The following is a 21,753-nucleotide window of genomic DNA, read 5'->3' on the forward strand; positions in this document are numbered from 1 at the left end:
AAAAAAAAAAAAAAAAAAAAAAGATTGCATCTATGTATGTGTGTGCACTTATGTGTGTGTGTGTACATGTGTGTGTGTGTGCGTGTGTGTGTGTGTGGTATTGGGGATTGAACCCAGGGGCATTCTACTCCATGCTACACCTCAAATCCTATTTATTTATTTATTTATTTATTTTTGAAACAGGGTTTCACTAGGTTGCTGAGAGGCTCACTAAGTTGCTGAGGTTAGTCTCGAACATGTTATTCTCTTGTCTCAGCCTCCCAACTATGAAGACAAGTGTGTGCCACCCCTCCTGGCTAAGCACTCATCATTTAAAATAGATGTCCTAGCCGGGCGTGGTGGCACACGCTTGTAATCCCTGTAGTTGGGCGGCTGAGACAGGAGGAATGCAAAGGTTCGAAGCCAGCCTCAGCTACTTAGTGAGGCTCTTAGCAACTTAGTGAGACCCTGTTTCCAAATAAAATATAAATCAGGTTTGGGAGTATAGCCCAGAGGTAGAAAGCCTCTGCGTTCCACCCCCAGTGCCACCAAAAAATAAAATAAAAATAAAATAGATGTCCTAAACTGACCATTCCTAAAAGGGTAGACTATATCATTAAGTTAACTTTAGCACTGAAATTAAATTAGCATAAGGCAGGTAGAAAAGAAAATGTCATCTTAATGCGTAAGAATAAAAATATCTCAAGTTTCTTTAAAAATATTGTCTTCTGTATAAAAGTCATGTAGAAAATGAAGCAGTGAATAAAAAAAGATGCTTCAACTATGCTTCTCAGGCAGAATAGAGACCCAAGTGGTTTTTTTCTATATCAACCAAAGGATTTATGACAGTTCGTGCATAATGAAGCAGACTTTGCTTCCAAAGGGCAGGAAATAACCAAATAATATCTCCCCAAATAAAAATGCATAAAAATTCATCCTTTTCAACTTGGATCTATTTTTTGGGGGGGGATTTTTTTTTCTAATTTCTCTTTATTTTTTTTCAGTGTTGGGACTCAAACCCAGGGTCTCATGCATGCTGGGCAAACATGCAACCACTGAGCTGCATCCCCAGACCTGGTCTGTGTTTATGAGTTTAAAAACCTGGGACAGGGCCAGGTCTGATGATCCACATGTGTAACCCAGCTACTAGGGAGGCTGAAGCAGGAAGGTCGTGGTTAGAGCCCAGCTTAGGCAACTTAGCCAGACCCTGTCTCAAAATAAAAATAAAAAAAGGCTGGGGATATAGTCTATATAGAATGTTTGTCTACCGTGTACAAGGCTCTGGGTTCAATTCCCAGATTCCCCCTCCCCTCCACACGCATACACTCATGGCAGAAAAGAAGTCAGCCATGTGCCTTAGCTATGGGGCAGTCCTCTGAAATGGATATTTATTTATTTATTTATTTATTTATTTATTTATTTATTTATTTATATTTTGTGGTACTGGGGTCCCTGGAAGCCCTTCTACCTCCGGGCTACACTCCCAGACCTATTTTTACATTTTTATTTGGAAACAGGGTCTCCTAAGCCAGCACACGCCGCTGGCTTCGAACCTGCGCGATCCTCCTGTCTCTGCCTCCCAAGCGCGGGGATTACAAGCGTGCGCCACCGCGCCTGGCTGGATTTTTATTTTTAATGATGGCTTTGAAGATGAATGCTGACCCCTTAGAGACAGACCATTACAAGTTGCTTCAGTTTTTCTCTCGGACCTTGTCTAAAGTTCCATGCACTGGAGGTACAGGTAGGCCCCAAGTCAAGAGAGTTCAACTTATGAGAACTTGACTTTCTGATGGTGCAAAAGTGAAATATTTTCACTAGAACTTGCGCCTCAGATTTTGAATTTTAATCTTTCCCAGGCCACCGATACATGATAAGACCTTTTATGTTCCTGGGTACTGCAGTGGCGGCAGCTCCTAGTCAGGCGTGTGGTGCCCAGAGTGAACAGCCCATCCTCTGCAGTGGGTTCTGTGGCCAGTATTTTTTGAATATTGTGCTTTGTGTTTGATTTTTGCTGTGCTTACTAAATGCCTATCCATGTGTGTATGTGAGATCTATAGCACTTTATTTTAAACCGAGCTTTGTGTTAGATATTTTTGTCCCCAGTAGACTAATGTGTCTGAGCATGCTTAAGGTAGGCTAAGCTAAGCTAAGCTGTCAGTAGGTCAGATGTATTGAATATTATCAGTTTACAATGGGCATGTTGGTACGTAACCCCGTCCTAAGTCCAGGGGCATCTGCATGTGAGCATTCCTACCAGGCCAACAGCTTCTGACACTCAAATGTGATCAGTGGAGTGCAGAATGTTCAGAAGGGTGGTTGATCCATTAACTCTCTAAAGAGTCAGTGTCATAGTTACCGGCCCACATTCGAGAGCCATGCTGTGGAGAAATGTTTTAAAATGTCATTTTAAAAAAAGGTGATTTTACAACTAAGACATATATGGAAATCACAAAAAGGGGTGACGGGCAAGGTCCAGGTGCAGAAAACAAAATATTAATCTATTCCAAACAGACAAAAAAAATGACGAAGAGTAATCAGGTGCTCACAAAATTGTTAGAGGGTTGGAGGAGGGGACAGGAAGAATTCCCTGCAATGCTGCGAGGCTGGCCCTGGGGAAAGGCAGCTGCTCCTGCCCAGGCCAGGGAGGTGGGGAGTGGGCTGCCTGGAGCTGCTGTGGCTAAGAAGACACGGCAGTGTGTGGTCCAGAAATGAGGGAGCCCCACATAACCCAGCTTCCAAGAGCAGCATCAAACTGACAGAGCCTAAGTGTCTTGGAAAGTTAGGAGGTGTCTGTTGGCCATTCAGCCCCACGACAGCAGGAAGGCATGTCACAAAAAGGCTGCCCGTGCCTGTCCACCATCTCCACCGCAGGCACTGGATAGCTGATGCGCTGGATTATTGCAGTGGGTGTTTATGTTGCTGGCCCTTGGGCTGACAAGGCGGCCGGCTCCCTTTGTTTCTGGTGGACTGGTTACTGGAAAGAGGCCAAGAAGCCAGAACTGTTGTTTTGATGGGCTCCACCTGCAGGGGAATGAAATGTAATCTGGAAAGGCCGTGACTACACATAATAGCTAATAGCAAGCCCGGAGTCTTTGGGGGGTACACCTGTAATCCTGTTGTGAATGCAAGTCTCCCTGCCAACCTACTCTCCACCCTGCCCCAGCATCTTACAGCTTTGGCAAAATTGTCAGAGACAATTGACAGATCATGGGAATGTCCTGGGGCTGCGTAACAGACATTTCAGCTCAGGGTACGATTTACTCTTGACTTCACTGGGAAGCAGATGGTTGGATTGGGGATTTTGTCTTTTATCCCACAAGCAACCTGCGTGCCGCCCCGTAAACCAGGTGTGCTCGTGTTAACCCCATTACCATCGCCACCTTATCATCCCACCTAGAACTTTCCCACACAGTCCTCCACCTCAGCTTTTGGTTCTCCCCACCATCTCCACTCAGCTAGCTAGAGTAACCCTAGCTTGATATGTTAGCTCAAGCTCACTTACAGTGTGTTGTATTTTAACAGAAGCTTCCAACCTAAGGAAAATAATGGATCCTGGGAAATCAAGCTTGCTCCTGAGGCAGGGAGTTCAGGTGTTTGGTGGGGAAGATGGCCTGTAGGAAAATCTTGATCTCACCAGGCTGGTGGCTGCCCAGAAAGATACTTATTGACCCCACCATGATGGAGACACTTGGCAAGTAGGAAAGGGGAGGCAGGATTCTTGGCAGATTCAGGAGGGAGCAGAGGGGTTGGAGTGAGCTAGAGCCCTCACTTGGAGTCAGGCCTCCCCTGCAAGCCCAGGGCTTCCCTCGCACACAGGCAGTTTCCCACCGGGCAGGGGACAAACCTTCCCTTCTGCTGCTGAAGTGCTGTCTGCCTGCTCTCTGATCCCCTGTGCCCTGGGCCCTGCCTGCTCCTACCCTGGGTACCTGCCTCTCCATCCAGCTTCTACCAGACCCTCCAACCTCTCAGCTTCTCACCCGAGCATAACCCTTGACTGCAAGCCAGGATCCCTGGCATGCTCTTTGATGGGCACCTGCTGGGGAAGGGCAGGGCGGAGTTCAAAGCTGGACCACAGAGTTAAAAACTTGGATACCACAAGGTCCCAGCTGACCCCACAGGGAGCTCGGGAGCTCACATGGCCCTGCAGAGTTGTCCTGGGTTTGAGTGTAGCAGTAGTATGAACCAGTCATTGGGTGTCCTGGGGTATGGCTCTTTAGCCAGTGGCAGTTCTCAACAAGAGCTGATATCTGAGGGCTGGCAGCTGGCAGTGTACTGGATAACGGGTGGGGGGGACGATTCCCCCAGGCCCAAACAGCATGGTCAAGCCTACCAGTTCCTTTTACTTCTAGTGCTCCTTGGCCCACCCAAGGCCCCCAGATCCCCATGGGAGCCATGAGGCCAGTGGAAAAATGAGAACACCCCTGAGGATTGCTATCCCTTTCATTGCCTCAAACGAACATTTTTACTGAGTTTAATGGAACCATTATACATATAACATATGCATTTAACATATGCAAATTCAAATATGCATTTAACATATGCAAATTTGACAATGAGGGACCTGAAAAGAAACAACAATTGAATCAATGCTAAAAAATTAGCTTTTATACATATCCTGTTTATATTGTACATCATACATTTCTTTTTCCCTAATACTCTTAAGATCATAATAACGAAATCATATAGACTGTACTACATGGACAGTTTAAAGGATTTTTGAGAGTTTTATTTTTATTACATTTCATTTTATGTATTCTTTCATTCGTTTATGTTGTGCTAGGGATTGAACTGAGGACCATTCTACCTCTAAGCTATGCTTCCAGTCCACTAAGGTCTCACTAAGTTGCTGAGAGCCTTGTTAAGCTTCTGAGGCTGGCCTTCAACCTGCAGTTCTCCTGTCTCAGCCTCCCAAGTACTGGAATCACAGGCATACACCACCGCACCCAGCTCAAGGGTTTAACTCTGAAGGTTTTTACCTTCTCTACTTACATTAGCATCTAAACCTCTCATGTAATTTCACCCACCTGTCCAAGGCTCTGGAGAAGGAAAAGATGTATGAACACTAGTGCATGCCCCAGGTGATTGGAGATTAGTAGAGAAGAAAGGTAGAGACACACGCAGCATGCTGTGACAGTGAACTTGGATGGAGGAGCGACTCCCCTGAAGTTCTGTTCCTCCCTATCTACCCCACAGCCACTGCCCGGTCTAGTCTCTATTACTCACCACTCCCGAGACCACCAAGCTGCTGCCTGAGAAATCCTAAAACACACACCCTGGTTTCAAATCTTGCAGTAGCTCCTCACAGCTATGGGCATGAGACTCAAAGTCTAAACTTCTGGCTGAGGACTCATGCGTTGTGTCTGGCCCATCTCAGATACACCCTACTAGCTGGTGCTTGTTGCTCCTTAACCCGCCCCCTGGCTCCAGCCCAAAAGCCCTTCCCCAGACTTGCCATGTGGTTTCATCGCTCCTGTCTTTACTCATTGCTTAGCTCAGGATGTCCCTTCCTGCCTACTTCATCTATAATCAACCTTCTTGACCTCCTCGCTGCTGACACTTGGGGCTATGTACGTCTTTGTACAGAGGATTATCCTGCGCGTTATAGAACGTTTAGCAGCGTCTCTGTCCTCTACCCTTTGGTGGCCAGCAGTCCATCCCAGTTGTGACAACCCAGAATGTCTCTAGACATTGCCCTCTGCCCCCAAGGAGGCAAACCCGCTGACCTGGGCAGTGCTTTCTGAACTTGGTTTCAATGCTGTCTTCTCCAGGACTTCTAGCCGCTGTGCCTATGGGCCTGGCGTAGATGCCTGTCCTCTATGCCCATAGTACATGGTCCTCATTCCCGATCAGAGCCCTTACCCCCCCAGGCTTCCATTTATTGGTCTATATGTATTATTTTCCCATTGGACTCCTCAAGGGCAGGAATCGTGTTTTATTCATCCCTGAAACCTCAGCACTCAGCACAGGAACTGGCATAGAATAGATGCACAGTCTCTATTTGTTGAGCAAATGAACAAACAAGTGTGTCAACCAGAAGAGGTGACTCCTGAGCGCACTCCTGAGACGTGAAAAACTGGGGTGCATTTATAGCTCTGAACCATGTAGATACTTGATTTTGACTATCAAAGCTGTAGACAAATGTACGTTACACTTTGAAGTTCGGTCTAAACGGTAGTTATCAGTTAGGATGCCTTGACTTAAAAGTAAGGAAAAACTCAACCCAACTCAAACTGTCTTAAAAACGTTAGGGGAATGTGTTGGTTGCAGTAAATGTGGGCAGGGTTTGTGGGCTCCAGCCATTCCTCTGCATTATGCAACACTGTGCTCCCTATGTCTGGGCTTCATCTATAGCTTGGTTCCCTGCTAGTGGTATGTTTTGAATCTGAAATGTATCCCCAAAACTCATGCAATAGGTAACAGCAACATTCAGAGGTGAAAAAATTGAACAATGAGGGCTCTAACCATATCAGTAGGTTAATTCAGGGATGCATGAAAAATTAGAATAGATTTACTTGGTAGAGACTGTAGGCAGGTGGGGAGTGATCGGAGGAAGCAGGCCACTAGGGGCGTGGACTTGGGGACTAGATCTGTCCCTGGTCTCCTCCTTTCTCTCTGCTTCCTGGTTGCCATGAGCTGAGTTAGCTGTCCTCTGCCATGCGCTGCAACCATGACGTTCTGCCTTGGAGCCAGCCAACTGTGGACTGATCCTTTGAAACTGACTCCAAATAAGTCTTTCCTTCTCTGAGTTGTTCTTGTTGGATATTTTGGTCACAGCAATGAAAAGTTAACTAACACAGGCAAGAAATGGCTTTGGCAGCCCCAGCCTTCCTCATATGTACAATTGTGCATTGACCAACACAAGAGAAAAATTTCTCTTTTCCCAATTATTAAATGAGGCTTATGGGTTTTACCCTGATACAGCTATCATGAGTCAAATATCCAAACTTATATCAATCACTGTGGCAGCGTGAGGCTATACTGATTGATTTCCCCCCCTTAGGTCTCACTGATGAACCTAGGACAGGCCTAGTTCCACCCAGAACCCCTGGCTGAGACTCAGGGAAGGGAGAAGATGAACACAGAAGCCATCATGGTTACTTGCTGCTGTAGAAATGCCTGCAGTTGACTTTCTAAGGAGCAAACTCAGCATCCCCCATATCACCCTGCCCTCCTGTGTCAGCTTCTCACTTTTGGGTCCCACTTTCCCAAACACAGCGTGTGCTGGGATTGTAAGCCAGAGCAAATGGGATCTTGTGGTCTGCTCATGATTTCAATTCCCACTGCTCAGTGGGGAACAGCAGGTTCCAGGGGCAGAAGACAGGAGCTGGGGCTGGCTCCTGAGACTCCTGCTCTAGCCTGGTGATACATTGCTTTGCTAGCAGTGAGTCATGCTGAGGAAGTTGGAGTCTCTTCTTTTATCCCTGACTGTCCTGTCTGCCTGGGCTCAGGGTAAGTAAGGGTCACTCCTTGGAAAGTTAAGAGGGAAAAAAAAAAAAAAGGAAGGCCAGGACTGCTACTATAGCCATTTCTTACCGAAGAGAGCCAACCTGTAGAAGAGGAAGGGTCAGCCTGGTGCTGCGCCGATGACTATTGTTCTCTGTGGGCTTGCAATGTCTAGGCTAAGTCAGAGGTTCGAGGGGTGACAGAGGGGGTTTGTGCAACTGCCTGGCTTCTTCAAGAGCTGAAGGGAGAAAGCAGATCTGGGTGGAGTGGAGAGTTGCAAGCTGTGTAGCTGACTCGTGGGATAGGGCCCCTTTGGCCAGCAGTGCCAGCTCAGCTCAGAAGATGGGGAAAAGCAGGTGATGATTCACCTCAAAAGCAATAAGCAAATCAGCTTCCCAGGAGAAAAAGACATCCTTTCTTGTTGATTCATTTTAAATTATATGACCATGGTTTATATATTGTTGTTCAAATTCATAAGCATTACTGCGTAGGAGCTGTGGTGTAGCTTCCGGAGCTAGGCTATGAACTAGGTGTGTGAATTTAGGCTAGTTACTTCATCTGTCTGTGCTTTAGTTTGCCCATCTATAAAATGAGGATATAAATGGTAACTGCCTTTGGGGGTTGTTATGAGAACAAAAGGTGTCAATGCTAGTAAAATATGCAGGGAACATTAGCTCTGGTGACTGGCCTGCAGATCCCAGGAGGGAGAGAGGACTGTTCCTCCTGCATTTCCTCTGCATCCCAGCATTGTGGACATGTCAGATCTTGCTCTGAGTTACGTCCCACACCAAAGGGAACACCGGGCTCCTCAAAGGATACCTTTCCCAGGCATGATGGGAGTGGGGATGGGCTCTCTGAAGGATGCCTGAGCCTTTTCCCTTATCGCCCCAGAACAAAGCCAGAGTTCCAAAGGTGACCTCTGAGCTCACACTTTCCCAAACACAGCATGAACCAGGAGTTGTAAGCCAAAGCAAACAGGATTTTGTGGCCCACTTGGGACTTGAATTCCCACTGCTAAGTGGGAACAGCAGGTTCTTGGGGCAAATGACAAGATCTGGGGCTGGTTCCTAGGACTCCTGCTATGGGCTGGAGATGCCTTGCTTTCGGTGCAGGAGGATCATTGCTGAGGATGTTGGTGGGCCATCTTTATCCTTGACTGTCCTGTCTGCCTGGGCTTGTTACAATTAAGGGCTCATTCCTTTGAAGACTAAGAGAAATTAAACGAGCTGTCCCTCTTTGCTTAGAAGTCTGTGGGAAGCCTTAGTATGCCTTTTCTGCTCACCTGAAAATGCTCTCTTCATATCCCAAAGCCTTCCTTGCATTGATTGAGGGTCATCCATTGAAAGTCAATCAGGATGAAATTTGATATTTTGCTGAGATTTTTTTCTGGTGCTGGAGATTGAACCCAGGGGCATTCTGCCTCTGAGATACACCCCCCAGCTTGATTTTTTTATTCTATATTTTGAAATAGGATCTCACTAAGTTGCAGAGTGTCTCACTACGTAGCCGAGGTCGGCTGCGAACCTGGATCCTCCTGTCTCAGCCTCCCAAGTACTGGGATTAACAAGCATGTGCCACCATACCCAGCTTGCTGAGATTTAAAAAAATTTTTTACTTGCACACTTTTGCAGAAAAGTCATCAAACTATCACTTTGAAACTCCCCCTGCCCATTTTGGGCAGAACCAATCTCTCTTTATTGGTAGAAAAGCTTTAGAGATATAGGCTCAGTAGGAAGCCACTTGTAGGAGTCCCTTGGCTCCTGTAACATGATCAGCTTCCCTCTACAAGGCAAAGGGAGAACTTCCTAAAATGTGGTTTCCGGAAGCAACTTTCTAAATACATCTCTGTCTCCTCAGAGACAGGCAGCAGGTGCAGGAGGCCTTGTGTAGCCCAAATAGGCATTAGATGGAGAGAGCACAGCAGTGCAGCTCTGGGTGGCCCAAAGGACCCTAATTGGTGGGAAGAAAAGTGGACATGGAGCCAGATCAATTTCATCATGGCCAGATGGCCCAGAAATTTCTCTTGCTGAAACCCCCACCTGGTCTTCGGGCCCTTGCCAGGAAGTTGCAGATTTTATTCAAAATCTGTTCTCCTTGTAGGATGGAGCTATGATTAGCACTGAGCTGAAAATCAGGGCACATTTTGGAGAAGGCCTTCAAATTCTTGTATTCTGGACATGAAGTGCCAGGGTGAGGCCAAGTGGTACGTGTGTGCTGGAAAATAGGGCCTTGCAGAACTTCTGTTCACACCAGGGCTCAGAACTCAAGAAATTCTTGCATAAACAGCCCTAAGAGCCCTTCATCTCTCCTCTTCAACGCCATCCTAGATAAGCCTGTCTAATTCACTCTAGACAGGTATGGAAATGTCTTTTACTGTGAAGACCTGTAAGCAGACATTCTTCAGGCTTTTAAGACATTTCTACTCATGCATCTAATGAGTATTTGTTAATACAAGATGTCATTCCAGGATGCAGCAGAAAACATGGGAACCTCTTTCTTAGAGGAGTCCAGTGGCTGCTCCCAGTGGCCTGTCTAGGGAGGTAGCTTGTGAGCACAGACCTGAAATGAGGGAGCCAGCCATGCAGGTTCCCAGGTGAAGATCACTGTGGGCAGAAGGAATAGAATGTGGAAGCACCCAGAGGAAGATGCATGTTTGGGGCTCAGGGAGTATCAAGGAGACCTGTTCTAGCATGGTCCCCCTTCTTGTTAAAGGGTCTCAGCTCCACTCCTTCCTTCTTGATGCCCCCACACACAACTAATCTATCAGCAAATTCTATTGGCTGTCATCCAAAATATACCTTTAATTCAACCACATTCTTTGTCCACCGCCACTCTGATCCAGCCCCTGACATCTCATCTTGTCTGGGTTACTGCAGAGTCTCCTAAATGACCTCCCATAAATTCCAATCACATTCCTTGTCTGCTTAAAATTCTCCACTTGTTTTTTGCTTCCTCTTGTCCTTTGAAAATAGTCCAGCCCTCTCTCTGTGGCCTCTATGCCCCACATGATCAGTCCATCTCCTGACAATCGGGACTTCAGCCACAAGGTCCATGTATTCATTTGCTAGGGCACAGGCAAGGTCCTCACACAACAGACACTGATTTCCTCACAGTCCTGGAGGCCACAAGTCTTAGATCAAGATGTTGGCAGGGTGGGTTGGGTTCCTTCTAGGGGCCATCAGGGCTGCATCCTGGGCTGATAGGTGGCCTCTTTCCTTGAGTCCTCATGTCACCTTTCCTGTGTACAAATTTCCTCTTTTCGGGACATCAGTCATACTGACATAGGGCTCACTATTTTTTTAAACATATGCTTTTATTGTGGTCTTATATCAGAACGAGTTCAGAGCGATAGGGACGTACGAGCACAGGGCACATGGGGAGCTCCCCTCTTCCCCCGCCCCCTTTCCACTCTTTCTCCTTTCACATACATGATAGAGAGATTGGCACTGGCCATTTCACATATGTGCATAACTTCAGTGGAAATGTCTCCTTCATTAATTCTCCCTCTGCACCACTACCACCTTCCATTAGGCCCCTTCCACTGGGGTTTCTCCTTCTTTATCTAAAGACCTTCTTGTATCCCAATTACTCCTTGATTTCAGCATCTGAGGGAAAACATATGACCCTTCACTTTCTGTGACTGGCTAATCTCACTTCATATGGTTTTCTTCAGATCCATTCATTTTCCTGTAAGTTAACTATTTTTGTTTTTCTTTATTGCTGACTAGAATTCTATTGTATGTATTTTAACTCCATCACCTCTATTATGACCCTGTCTGCAAATACAATCACATTTGGAGAGGCTACGGATTAGGAATTTAGCATAGGAATATTGAGGGGCAAGCAATTTAATCTATAACAGTTCTTTCTCTTTCTCAAATACTCTAGTTCTTTCCCACTTCTGAGCACTACTAAAAAGCCCACCTCTGGGCTTTTTCATAACCTTCTCTGTGGTCCTTACATGGCCAACCCCCTTCTTCAGGCCTCTAAAATTATTATCTCAGAAGCCTTCTTTGACCATCCCACCAAACTAGCTATGTTATCTTACCCATTTTGTTTCCTTAATTATGGAAAAATTGATATATGGTAAGATGTTTGCATCTTTTGTGTAAAAATTGATGCACTTTGACAAATCTGTATGCCCTGTAGTCAGCGGCCCAATCAAAATATAGACCATTTTGACAGGAGGATCGCGCAGGTTCGAAGTCAGCCTTGCTGGCTTAAGAGACCCTGTTTCTAAATAAAATATAAAATAGGTCTGGGAGTGTAGCCCGGAGGTAGAAAGGTTTCTAGGAACCCAAGTACCACAAAAAAAAAACCATATATATATATATATATATATATATATATATATATATACACACACACATTTTACCATCCCACCCTCCAAATAATTCCCTCACTCCTTATGGGCAATCTTCACTCTACCATAGGCAGTATCAGTGTTCTTGAACTTTGTATGAATGGAATTACTCAGTATGTACTATTTTGTGTTTAGCTTCTTTTACTCAAGATTTATCCATGCTATTACATGTATCAGGGTCTTATTCATTTTTATTATTCCATTGTATAAATCCAACACAATTTGCTCACTTACCATCCTGTTGTTGGACATTTGGGTTATTTCTAGTTTGGAGCTACTATGAAAAAACTATAAATATTTTGTATATTTTGTGAACATACGTTTTAATTTATCTTGGATAAAAATGTAGAAGTAGAATTTCTGGGTTGTAGGGTAGGTGCACTTTTAACTTTTTAATAAATGACAGTCAGATTTACAAAGTATTGTACTGTTTTGCCTCCCACCAGCAGTATGACAGTTCTAATTCTATTCTTCAACCTCCCCAACATTTGCTGTCATTAGCCTTTTTAATTTTAGCTATTTCACTAAATGTGAAATGTTATGATTTCCCTACTTACTAATGGTGTTGAGTATCTAGCTTTGTATTTATTGGAAATTTACGGATCTTCTTTGGTTGATGTATCTTTTCAAATTTCCCTTTGTTCCATTTTAAAATTGTATCTTTTATTTATTTGTAGAAATTACTTATACATTTTGGATACAAACCCTAATATTTTCTCTTGCTCAGTATCTTGTCTTTTTCATTGGTTGTCTGATAAAAAAAACTAATTTCTAAAAATATAATTTTAAAGAAGACTTAGGGCTACAGAATGTACCATAGGGCTGGACAATAGTGTTAAGTTTACTGGAATATTTTCCAGAAAGCAAATTCTGTGGGGTTCCCAGCAGGGCTGCCACATCTTCGACATTGTCCCTGTGGTGTTTCAAAGAGAAGCTGAAGTCTCATGGACATTTAGCCACTCTGAGCCATGCTGGGTATAATGGGACCGGTTTGCTCTTTTGAAAACAACGCGGAAAGAATTGCAATTGCTTGTACTATCCCGTGGGTATCTTAAAGCACAAGACCAGGGGCTTATGGCTACAGATATGGAGAAGGGATGGCTTCAATTTCTCCTAAACACTGTGGCCTTTGGTGCTGGGTTATGATACATCATAATTACCCCCAACCCTGAATGTGTGCACATCCTCTGCACAAGTCATTCTGCTTCTAGAAATTTAACCTAAGGATAAGCTCATGGTTATGTGTAAAGTGTTACTCATAACGATACTTTCTCCAGCTTTGTTTACATAGTAAGATATTGAAAAGCTACCTAAAATAGTAGACTATTATAGTCTGAAAACTCTATCCATTGAAATGCTGTGAAATCACTTAAAGTTATTCAGAGTTACTCCCCATAGCTACATATAGTTATTGACAGACATAGTTATTGACAGACATAGGCTTACAATCGTATTTGGTAAAAAAGAAGGTTTCAAAATGTTATAGCTAATACAACCTTTCCTTAAAAAAATCTTTACATATGTGTATATATGCATACCTATGTATGTATGTATACTATTACTTATGTGTGTGTTCTATTTATAAAATCATGACCTACCGGGCATGGTGGTACACTCCTGTAATCCCAGAACTTAGGGAGCTGAGATAGGAGGATTGCAAATTCGAAGCCAGCCTCAGCAACTTAGCAAGACCCTGTTTTACGATTAAAAAAAATACAGAGCTGGGGTGTAGCTCAGAGGTAGAATGCCTCTGGGTTCAATCCTCAGTAACACACACACACACACACACACACACACACACACACACACACGACCCAAAGAGCTTTGTTAACAAAAATTTTAAATAGCTCTACTTCTTTACTCATGTTTTTCATGTATGTGAAGGCAAATATAACAAACTCAGCAATACTTTTTAAATTCTCTTCATTTCTTTCCTATTCACATACCATAGTTGCTTCTCTTGAAAATTCCCCCTAAAAATTCTGCATCCCACATTCCCCTGTCTCAGGTTTCCCATCCTTACTTCCTATTCTCCTTCACGAAAGCCAGAAGCCCTATGTGACGAAGGATGGGTCTACCTTGAAAGGGGAGGATCATTTTCCTTTGTGGCCTATGGTGGGGGCTTTGGGGTGGGTGTCAGGCAGGGACCGAGATTGGCAGTGCTCCAGAATTCATAACCTTCGTCATTTGTCATATGTGTAGGAAACATCTGGAAAGACCTACATGAAGGGCAAAATATTAATAGTAGTTATTTCTTATGGCCAGATTAGAGTGGATTTTAATTTTCTTTGTTTTGCTTATCTGTGTTTTCTAATTTTTTTTTACAATAAACAGACATTCCTTGATTAATATTTTTAGAGTTTTTACTGGAGTATATCTTGATTGACTGATATAAAAAAGGCTCTAAAAATAATTACCTAGCACTTTTCATGAGCATGAGGTTGGAATAGCAAGTATGATACCTTCCAAGGTAAAGAGATTTAAAAATATATGCTCTATCCCAAAGATGGCCCCCGGCATTGTATTCAAGCCAACTGTCAGTGAACAGTGGCAGATTTTTCTCTTGTCTCCCCAAGCAAAAGGTATGCTCAGAAATATGCAAATGAGGAAAAAAGAACTCAGGACAAGTCTGTAGACATGGTATGGCTTACCTGAAAATGGGCACATCTGGTGTAAGAAACTGAGTAGACATGAGAGCTCCCAGTTCCAGGGCTGGCACATCATAGGTTCTCAAGTAGACACAAGCACCTACTATGTGATTCTCTCTCACTTAACAGACAGTCACTGGCTTCAGCTATGGACTGGGGGACTGTGAATACAATAATTAATAATCTACTGGCCCAACCCTAACAGAGTCCCCAGTCTATGGAAGGAAGCAGATAACAACAATAATAACAATTGCAGCTAACAGTTACTAAGTGCTTATGTTCCAGATGTGCTTCAACATACTTCACAGTTAGGTATTCAGGCTTTTCACCCTTATAGTCATCTTTGAGGTAAATTTTCTCAATAATTATCTCCTGTCCTGATGATCCTTCAGTTGGCGCCCACAATGTGTTAAGGTGATGATCTGTTTGGATATGTATAGCGGGTAAGAGCTTGGGCACAGGAATCAGACATTTTGCCACCTCTGCCAGTTATGGGTAACATATTTAATCCTTCAATGCCTCTATTCTCATCTGTAAAATGAGAATAATAAGACTTGTTTGTATAACTTCACAGGTTATCTATCCCAGTAGGGAGCTCCATTGGGCCTGGGTTAAAACCTATTGTATTCCTAACCCCAACACAGAACCTAGCACAGAGTTAAAACCAATAACTGTCTGTTAGGTAAATGCTAATATGTTGCAGGCAGGGAAGGGTGTTTCCCTTTGTGAGTAGACATCAGATTATTCCAAGGATTATGATAATAGGAAGAGTACAGCACCTCCTAGAGCAGATGGAGTCCAAGAAGTACTAAATATCAGATCACAGTTCAGCTCTCCCATTATACAGATGAGGCATTTGAGGACCAAGTAGTTCAGTCAGCTTGCTTATGTTAATGGAACTCATCAGTGTTGGAGGGCAGGTGCCAGGGAAAGTGGGTCTTTTATTTTTATCGCTGACGCACCCATGAGGAACTGGACAGAATTTTTGATTTCAGGTCAAGTTAACAAAACTTTATTGAACACCAAGTGCCTTGTGCAGGCTAAGAAGAAACACAGGGGCAAAGGGCTCAGGAACTGTCTAGTTTAAGGCAAGACAGACATGTAGCAAATCCACGTGTGGTGAGAGGAAGCCAGGGAGTAGTGAGAACTAGTTTGGGTCTCATCTGTAGATACTGAGAGACTGAAAAACCAACTGAGAAACCAGTTGTGGGTGAACAGGAATTCTTTAGCACATGGCTTGAGCCAGACTATTCTGATCATGCTTGGACTGTGACTCTAGACCATCCAGTTAGAGGAAGTTCCCCATCCCATGCTGAATGGAAACAGAGGGGAGAAGTAGGGGTTAATTTCTGTTGAGGGTATCATGGAGTAGACAGCAAGAAGAGCCTGGAAATTGTTTCCACTTCCTGGTGAAAGGTAGGACCTCCCCCACCAGCCTTACAGAAAAAGCCCCCCAGCCTCTGATGCACGGTCCCACTCCAGGGATCCTGGGGGAGTGGAAGAGTAGGAAAATACTGCTGAGAAGTGCATTCTTTCCTGTGTAAGGCACAATTATAAATTCACATAATACTAGGCCACCAACATGACTGGAAATGCATAGGGTGGAGACGCTCAAGGGTGGGAAAGGCAAAGGTCAGCTCACCCCAGAGCTCTTAAGCATCCACTGTGTATTATGGAGACTAGGGCTGTCAAGAGGAAGGGCTCTGAGTGGGCAGCAACTCGCACTGATGAGGCCAGACAGTAGGGCGGGGTGTGCATGGACAGGAGCTGGAGCTCCAGGCGCTGCCACTGCCTAGCTCTGGGTGATTTGGGAAAGTCACTTGACTGCCTGGCCTCAGCTTCCTCATCTGTAAAATGGAGCTTGAATAACTAAACTCCTAAAGTCCCATCATGTTGGGCCAGTGTATTATTAATCACTGTACTCACAGGGCTCTAGTCCAGGGCCTGACCCAGGGCCGCGCCCAGCGATTGCCTGTGATCACAAGTCTTTCTCTACAGAGCTCCTAACAGCAGGAGAGCCCCCATGTGTCTCCCAGCCCAGTGCGCAGGGACATGCTTGCAGGCATGACATTTGGGTTCTTGTTATCACAAGGGTAATTTTATATTCTGTTCCAGAGATGTTTGTGGATTAATCTAATCTTGAAGGTGATAGAGAATCTCACTTTTGATCTTGAATCATAGCCAAGTCCTAACTCTAGGTGATAAGATAAAGGAAATGTTTAATTTCCTCTTTATGCTGTCCATATTTTCAATTTTTTCTCTAAGCTGGGCATTGTGGCTCAAGCCAGTAATCCCAGTGTTTGGGAGGTTGAGACAGGAGGATTGCAGGATCAAGGCTATTGGGCAGTAACTTAGACTCTGTTTCAAAAGAAAAAGGCTAAAATAGGGCTGTGGGCTCAATGGTAGAATGCTCCTGGATTCAGTCCCCAGTACTACACACACACACACACATGATAAATATATTTTTCAAAAATGAAGTATTTCACAGTGTGACCTTCAAGTGTAAGGTTTAAGGAAGGAAGAACTTCCCTCTCTGAATGAGTTTCCCACTGACATCTTCTTGCTGCCTTCTTTTTATACACCCAAGTACGTTATACATAGTAATTATGTAAGAATATGTACATTTAAATGAGTAAAAATGATGATAATGATTATGATGGTAATGACAGTAGCTGCCATTGTTGTGTTTTTACCATGTGCTACTGTTATAAATCTTTACAGGTATAATTTATTTAATCCTTATAAAGACCCTTTGAGGCAACATTATCCTCACTTTACCAATAAAGACAGTGAAAGCATCCTTCCTGGTTGCAGCATCGTTAGTGTCTTTTGGTTCCAGCTCACCTCGATCTGGCTTTTGGGGCAGTCTGCTGCAGGGCCCTGGCTGTGTCACCTGAGTACCCCTTCCCTCCTGATTTCTACATTCTTTTCTTTCTTTTTTTTTTTTTTTTTTTTTGGTGGTGGTACTGGGGTTCCTGGAAACCCTTCTACCTCCAGGCTATACTCCCAGACCTATTTTGTTTATTTATTTCTTATTTGGAAACAGGGTCTCTTAAGCCAGCGAGGCTGCCTTTAAACCTGCTCAATTCTCCTGTCTCCGCCTCCCCCGCGTGGGGATTACAAGCGTGTGCCACTACGCCCAGCAGCTTTCTGCATTCTTATGAGGTGTGCGTATGGTTGGCCTGTCTGGTAGAATGGGCACCTGTACGCATCACTGCTAACAATGGCAGGGAAGCTTGAGAACCAACACAGACACTGGATCAGCAAGCTTTCGCTTGCCTACTCTGAAAGGTGGCAAAGCCCCAACTCTCTGCCCACCGAGGCACTGCAGCTGCTCCCTGGATGACAGGGTCAGTGGGGAAGGTGGGAGAAAATTCTAGAAAAGTGGATCTCAAGCTTGAGCAGGCATAAGAATTTTCAAGAGTGATGATTAAAGCACAGGTTGCTGGACCCCAACCCAGACCTTCTGATTCCTTGTGCACACTTGGAAACCAGTGATCTAGAAGAAGGGTTCTGTTACTCTCTGATCATTGACATGGGACAACCCAACCAATTGGCTAGACACGGGACCATTTAAAGAGTTTGTCTAAAGTACAACCCTTTGCCTATAGACTAAAGAATGCTCCGGATTCCTATACCCAAAGGCATAAAAGATTTTAGAGAATAGCATTAATTTCTTCAATGAAAGCCATTTCTTATTATTATCACTAATTAGCAAAGGTAGACTTCTGGTCTACCTTCAGTAGTGGAAGTGCTCCCTGATAGCTAGAGTGTGGCCTTTCTCACAAAACTGTAGCTGACAGCTCCTGTCTTGTGAACTCCTGGAAAGGGCACCGAGGATGTAATGTAAATTGACACTGACTATTAATACGGCCAATCTGAGTAAATATTTTAGAGTCAATTATGGGCACCTTCATGGACTTTGCTTGCTCCCATAGACCGAGCCTGAACTCATAGAGGAAACCAATGTGGACCGAGTTCACGAGCCACGGGGCTACACCAGGTCGCGGCAGGTGAAAGGCCACTCGGAGACGTCCACGCTGAGCTCGCAGCCCTCCATCGACGAGGTCCGGCAGCAGATGCACATGCTGCTGGAGGAGGCCTTCAGCCTGGCATCTGCGGGCCACGCAGGCCAGAGCCGGCACCCGGACGCCTATGGCTCCGCACAGCACTTGCCCTATTCTGAGGTGGTGACCAGTGCTCCGGGGACCATGACGCGGCCCAGGGCTGGGGTGCAGTGGGTGCCCACCTACCGCCCAGAAATGTACCAGTACAGTCTGCCCCGGCCGGTAAGTCAGATTTCGCATCTTCCAGCCCTCACTGGGTGACCCATGCCCAGTGGGCACCAGCATGGAATACCTAGTCACAGGCTACCTTGGGAATTGGAGACAAAGATTTTTCTGGGCTCTCATTCCACCATCCCCCCCATGGTCCAAAGCCAAGCCCTGTATTTCCCATGGGTAAGGCACATAAGAAGCCCCTCTGTCCAATCGCAACACATTTTAGAATGAGTTTCCTTCTCTACTATCCCTCCTGTAAAGGGCTGATCTCATCCTTCATCCACTGATGGCTCCCTACACTTTCCAATGTGAGTGCCAATTTCAATATCAAAAGGCATTGCTGAGCCACAGGGAAGGGGCTGTGCTGCCTGTGGCTGAGAGCATAGGCTTGGAGCAGGTGGCTTCACTTCAAATCCCAGCTCCGCCACCCATGGGCCATAGAACTTGGAGCAGTTCCTTATATTCTCTACTGTGAAACTAAATGGGTAGGGAACATAACCTTCTTCCTGCAGTTCTTGTAAAGAACTGAGCTACACTCCCAGCCCTATTTGTGTGTGTGTGCGTGGTACTGGGGGTGAAACCCAGGGTCTTTTCTACCTCCGGTTATACTCTCAGACCTCTTTTATATTTTATTTGGAAACAGGGTCTCACTAAGTTGGTGAGAACCTCACTAAGTAGCAGAGGCTGGCCTTGAACCTACACAGTCCTTTTGTCTCAGCTTCCCAAGCATAGGGATTACAAGCGTGAGCCACCATGCCCAGCTCTAGCCCTAATTTTTATTCTTTATTTTGAAACAAGGTCTCACTGAGTTTCAGAGGGCCTCACTAAGTAGTAGCTGAGGCTGTCCATGAACCGTGAACCGTGATCCTCTAGTCTCAGCCTCCCAAATGCTGGGATTACAAGCGTGCACTACCATGCCCAACTGTATATCTTCTTAACATAATTTTTAAGATCAAATAGGCTTTGAAGAAATGCCCGGATCCCAGGAATACAAGTTTATCTCTGCCATGAGGAAACTTTAGTGGACACATCCAAGAAGCACTGCATCCCCATGACTCTGAGGCCACCACTGGCTGCACATGCCCATTCATCTGAATCTTAAGTATCTTTCTTTTCTTCCCCAGAAAAAGTTAGAAAAATTCTCAGTAGGCCTTACAGATCTGTCATCTTAGAACACTTCCCATGACAGTCATATTCAGTTTCCAAGATTATGGTGTTCCACTAATTGCACATTAAATTGGTACCTGCCTTTTTTGGGAGAGTAGGAATTTTCTCACTGATATTTAGAACAAACCCTAATCTTCCCATGCCTATATGTACCACTCAGGTGGCTGGCCTCTGGAAAAGACCACCCATATCCATTCTGTGTTGATTACCACCAACCTAAGTCTCATTGACTCCTCCCCTTGGTCTTCATATGACAATCATGCCCCTGGAAGTAGATCTTAGTGACTGCATCTCTGAGCCTCACTCCTCTGTCTTTGGTGATGGTGACAGGAGGGTTGTAGTGAGAATAAAGTGATGATTCCTGTGAAATGCTCAGCACAGTCCTGGTACCTAGTGAGCAGCTTGTAGCTGATGTTATTCAGAGTGCTTGGTATCATGCCCAGCACATCAAATTATTCAATAAATGGTAGTATTATCATCAAACTATTCCTTCTTTTTCATTGGACCCACTAGTTAGTTCCCCTTCTAGTTCTGGGACCACAGCTCTCCTCCTACTGTTAAGTTCTTCTAAGACTGTATACTCAGTGCACAAGTCAGGGTCCCTGAGAAACTGCTTCTGTTTGACGATGATCTCAAGAAAAATTGGGCTCTCTGGCTGGAGGACTGTTTCCAGGAATCCAGGGAAAGGTCTTGTCATCAGAGGAAAAAGCCTAGACAATTAGAACAAGTCTTCCAATCAGTGATAAGTGAGAAGATACCATTACACCTCAGAACCATTCCACTGCCATTATAAAACCATCCAAAAAATTATTGTTGGATTTATAAACACTTAGTTCTGTCTGTCATAATTGGGGGTTGGCAGCTGTGCCAAGAAGGGCAAAAATCTCAACATTGACTATTTTTTAAAAATCAAACCACTTCAAATAAAAAAAGGACTGAGAAATAACACTAGAGAGAAATAAGACGTCAAATCTGAACAGTGTGGATGCTCTTTCATTATTACGGTTTCTTCTCTGACAACCCAGGAGGTCTGTATTTCCATGAAAAGAGACAATAGCTAACCATACAGAGTAGCAATGACAGTTCTTAATCCATGCTCTCAAAGAGCCCCCTTGTGCTATGGTAATGTGGAAATCAAAAGAGAAGGTGGCAATTTAGAATGATAACTGTGATTAGTTTTCAACTTCCCAAAAGGACGTGCTTCGAGCTCTGCCAAGGGGATAACTGGAAGCTGGTGGTTGAAATACACTAGGTCAGCCTGATGGCATTTGTATCATGGAAAGGTTACTTCTGGCAGCTTGGGATTCCTGCACTGTCGTTCAGGAGACTCTGATCATATTTTCCCCCTTGAATTGGTAAAGAAATTGGTCACCTAATGACCAATCCAATTTTGCTAGCAGCCATAATGGGGCTGTGCCAAGTGGAATATAAACAACAGGCAGCCTTCCTGTTGACCACAGAGTAAGGGGTTCTGAGAAAGGCACGGGGGTAAACACTGTCCCCACTAGACTCTTTACAGATGGAATTAACAGTGACAACAGTAAAAACAATAGTTGTCATCCACTGAGCTGTCACTGTTTACTACATTCTAAGCTATGTTCTGTATAGACATTAATTCTTCTAATCCAACAACCATTCTGTGAGGTCATAATTATCTGCAAGCAATCAGTTACCATATCAGAATATTATCCTACCTCAGAAGGAAGGGGATAGCACTTACTGAGTACCTAGCAAGCATCAAATGTTAAGTATAACATTTGATATAAAATCAGCCTTTCAAGCCAGGGTATGATGCTGTTATCTTCGTTGCCTGCCAAGAAAGCAGACAGAAGAAAATTCAGTTGCCTGAAGTTCAGTTGCAGTTGGGAAGGAC

The 21,753-nt window shown here is 44.5% G+C and overlaps 1 protein-coding gene across 1 annotated transcript in view; it reads left to right on the forward strand.

Annotated features, from left to right (window-relative positions):
- Nucleotides 1-21,753, forward strand: part of KIAA1549L (KIAA1549 like) — a gene marked incomplete at both ends in the record, with an annotated part of 277,076 nt that overhangs the window by 243,674 nt on the left and 11,649 nt on the right. Inside the window, one exon of the mRNA XM_080690604.1 lies at nucleotides 18,372-18,722. Coding sequence (XP_080546730.1) covers nucleotides 18,372-18,722 — 351 coding nt within the window. The remainder of the gene's footprint in view (nucleotides 1-18,371; nucleotides 18,723-21,753) is intronic.

The sequence above is a fragment of the Muscardinus avellanarius genome, assembly GCF_963383645.1.
Source record: "Muscardinus avellanarius genome assembly, chromosome: 1".
Lineage (NCBI taxonomy): Eukaryota > Metazoa > Chordata > Mammalia > Rodentia > Gliridae > Muscardinus > Muscardinus avellanarius.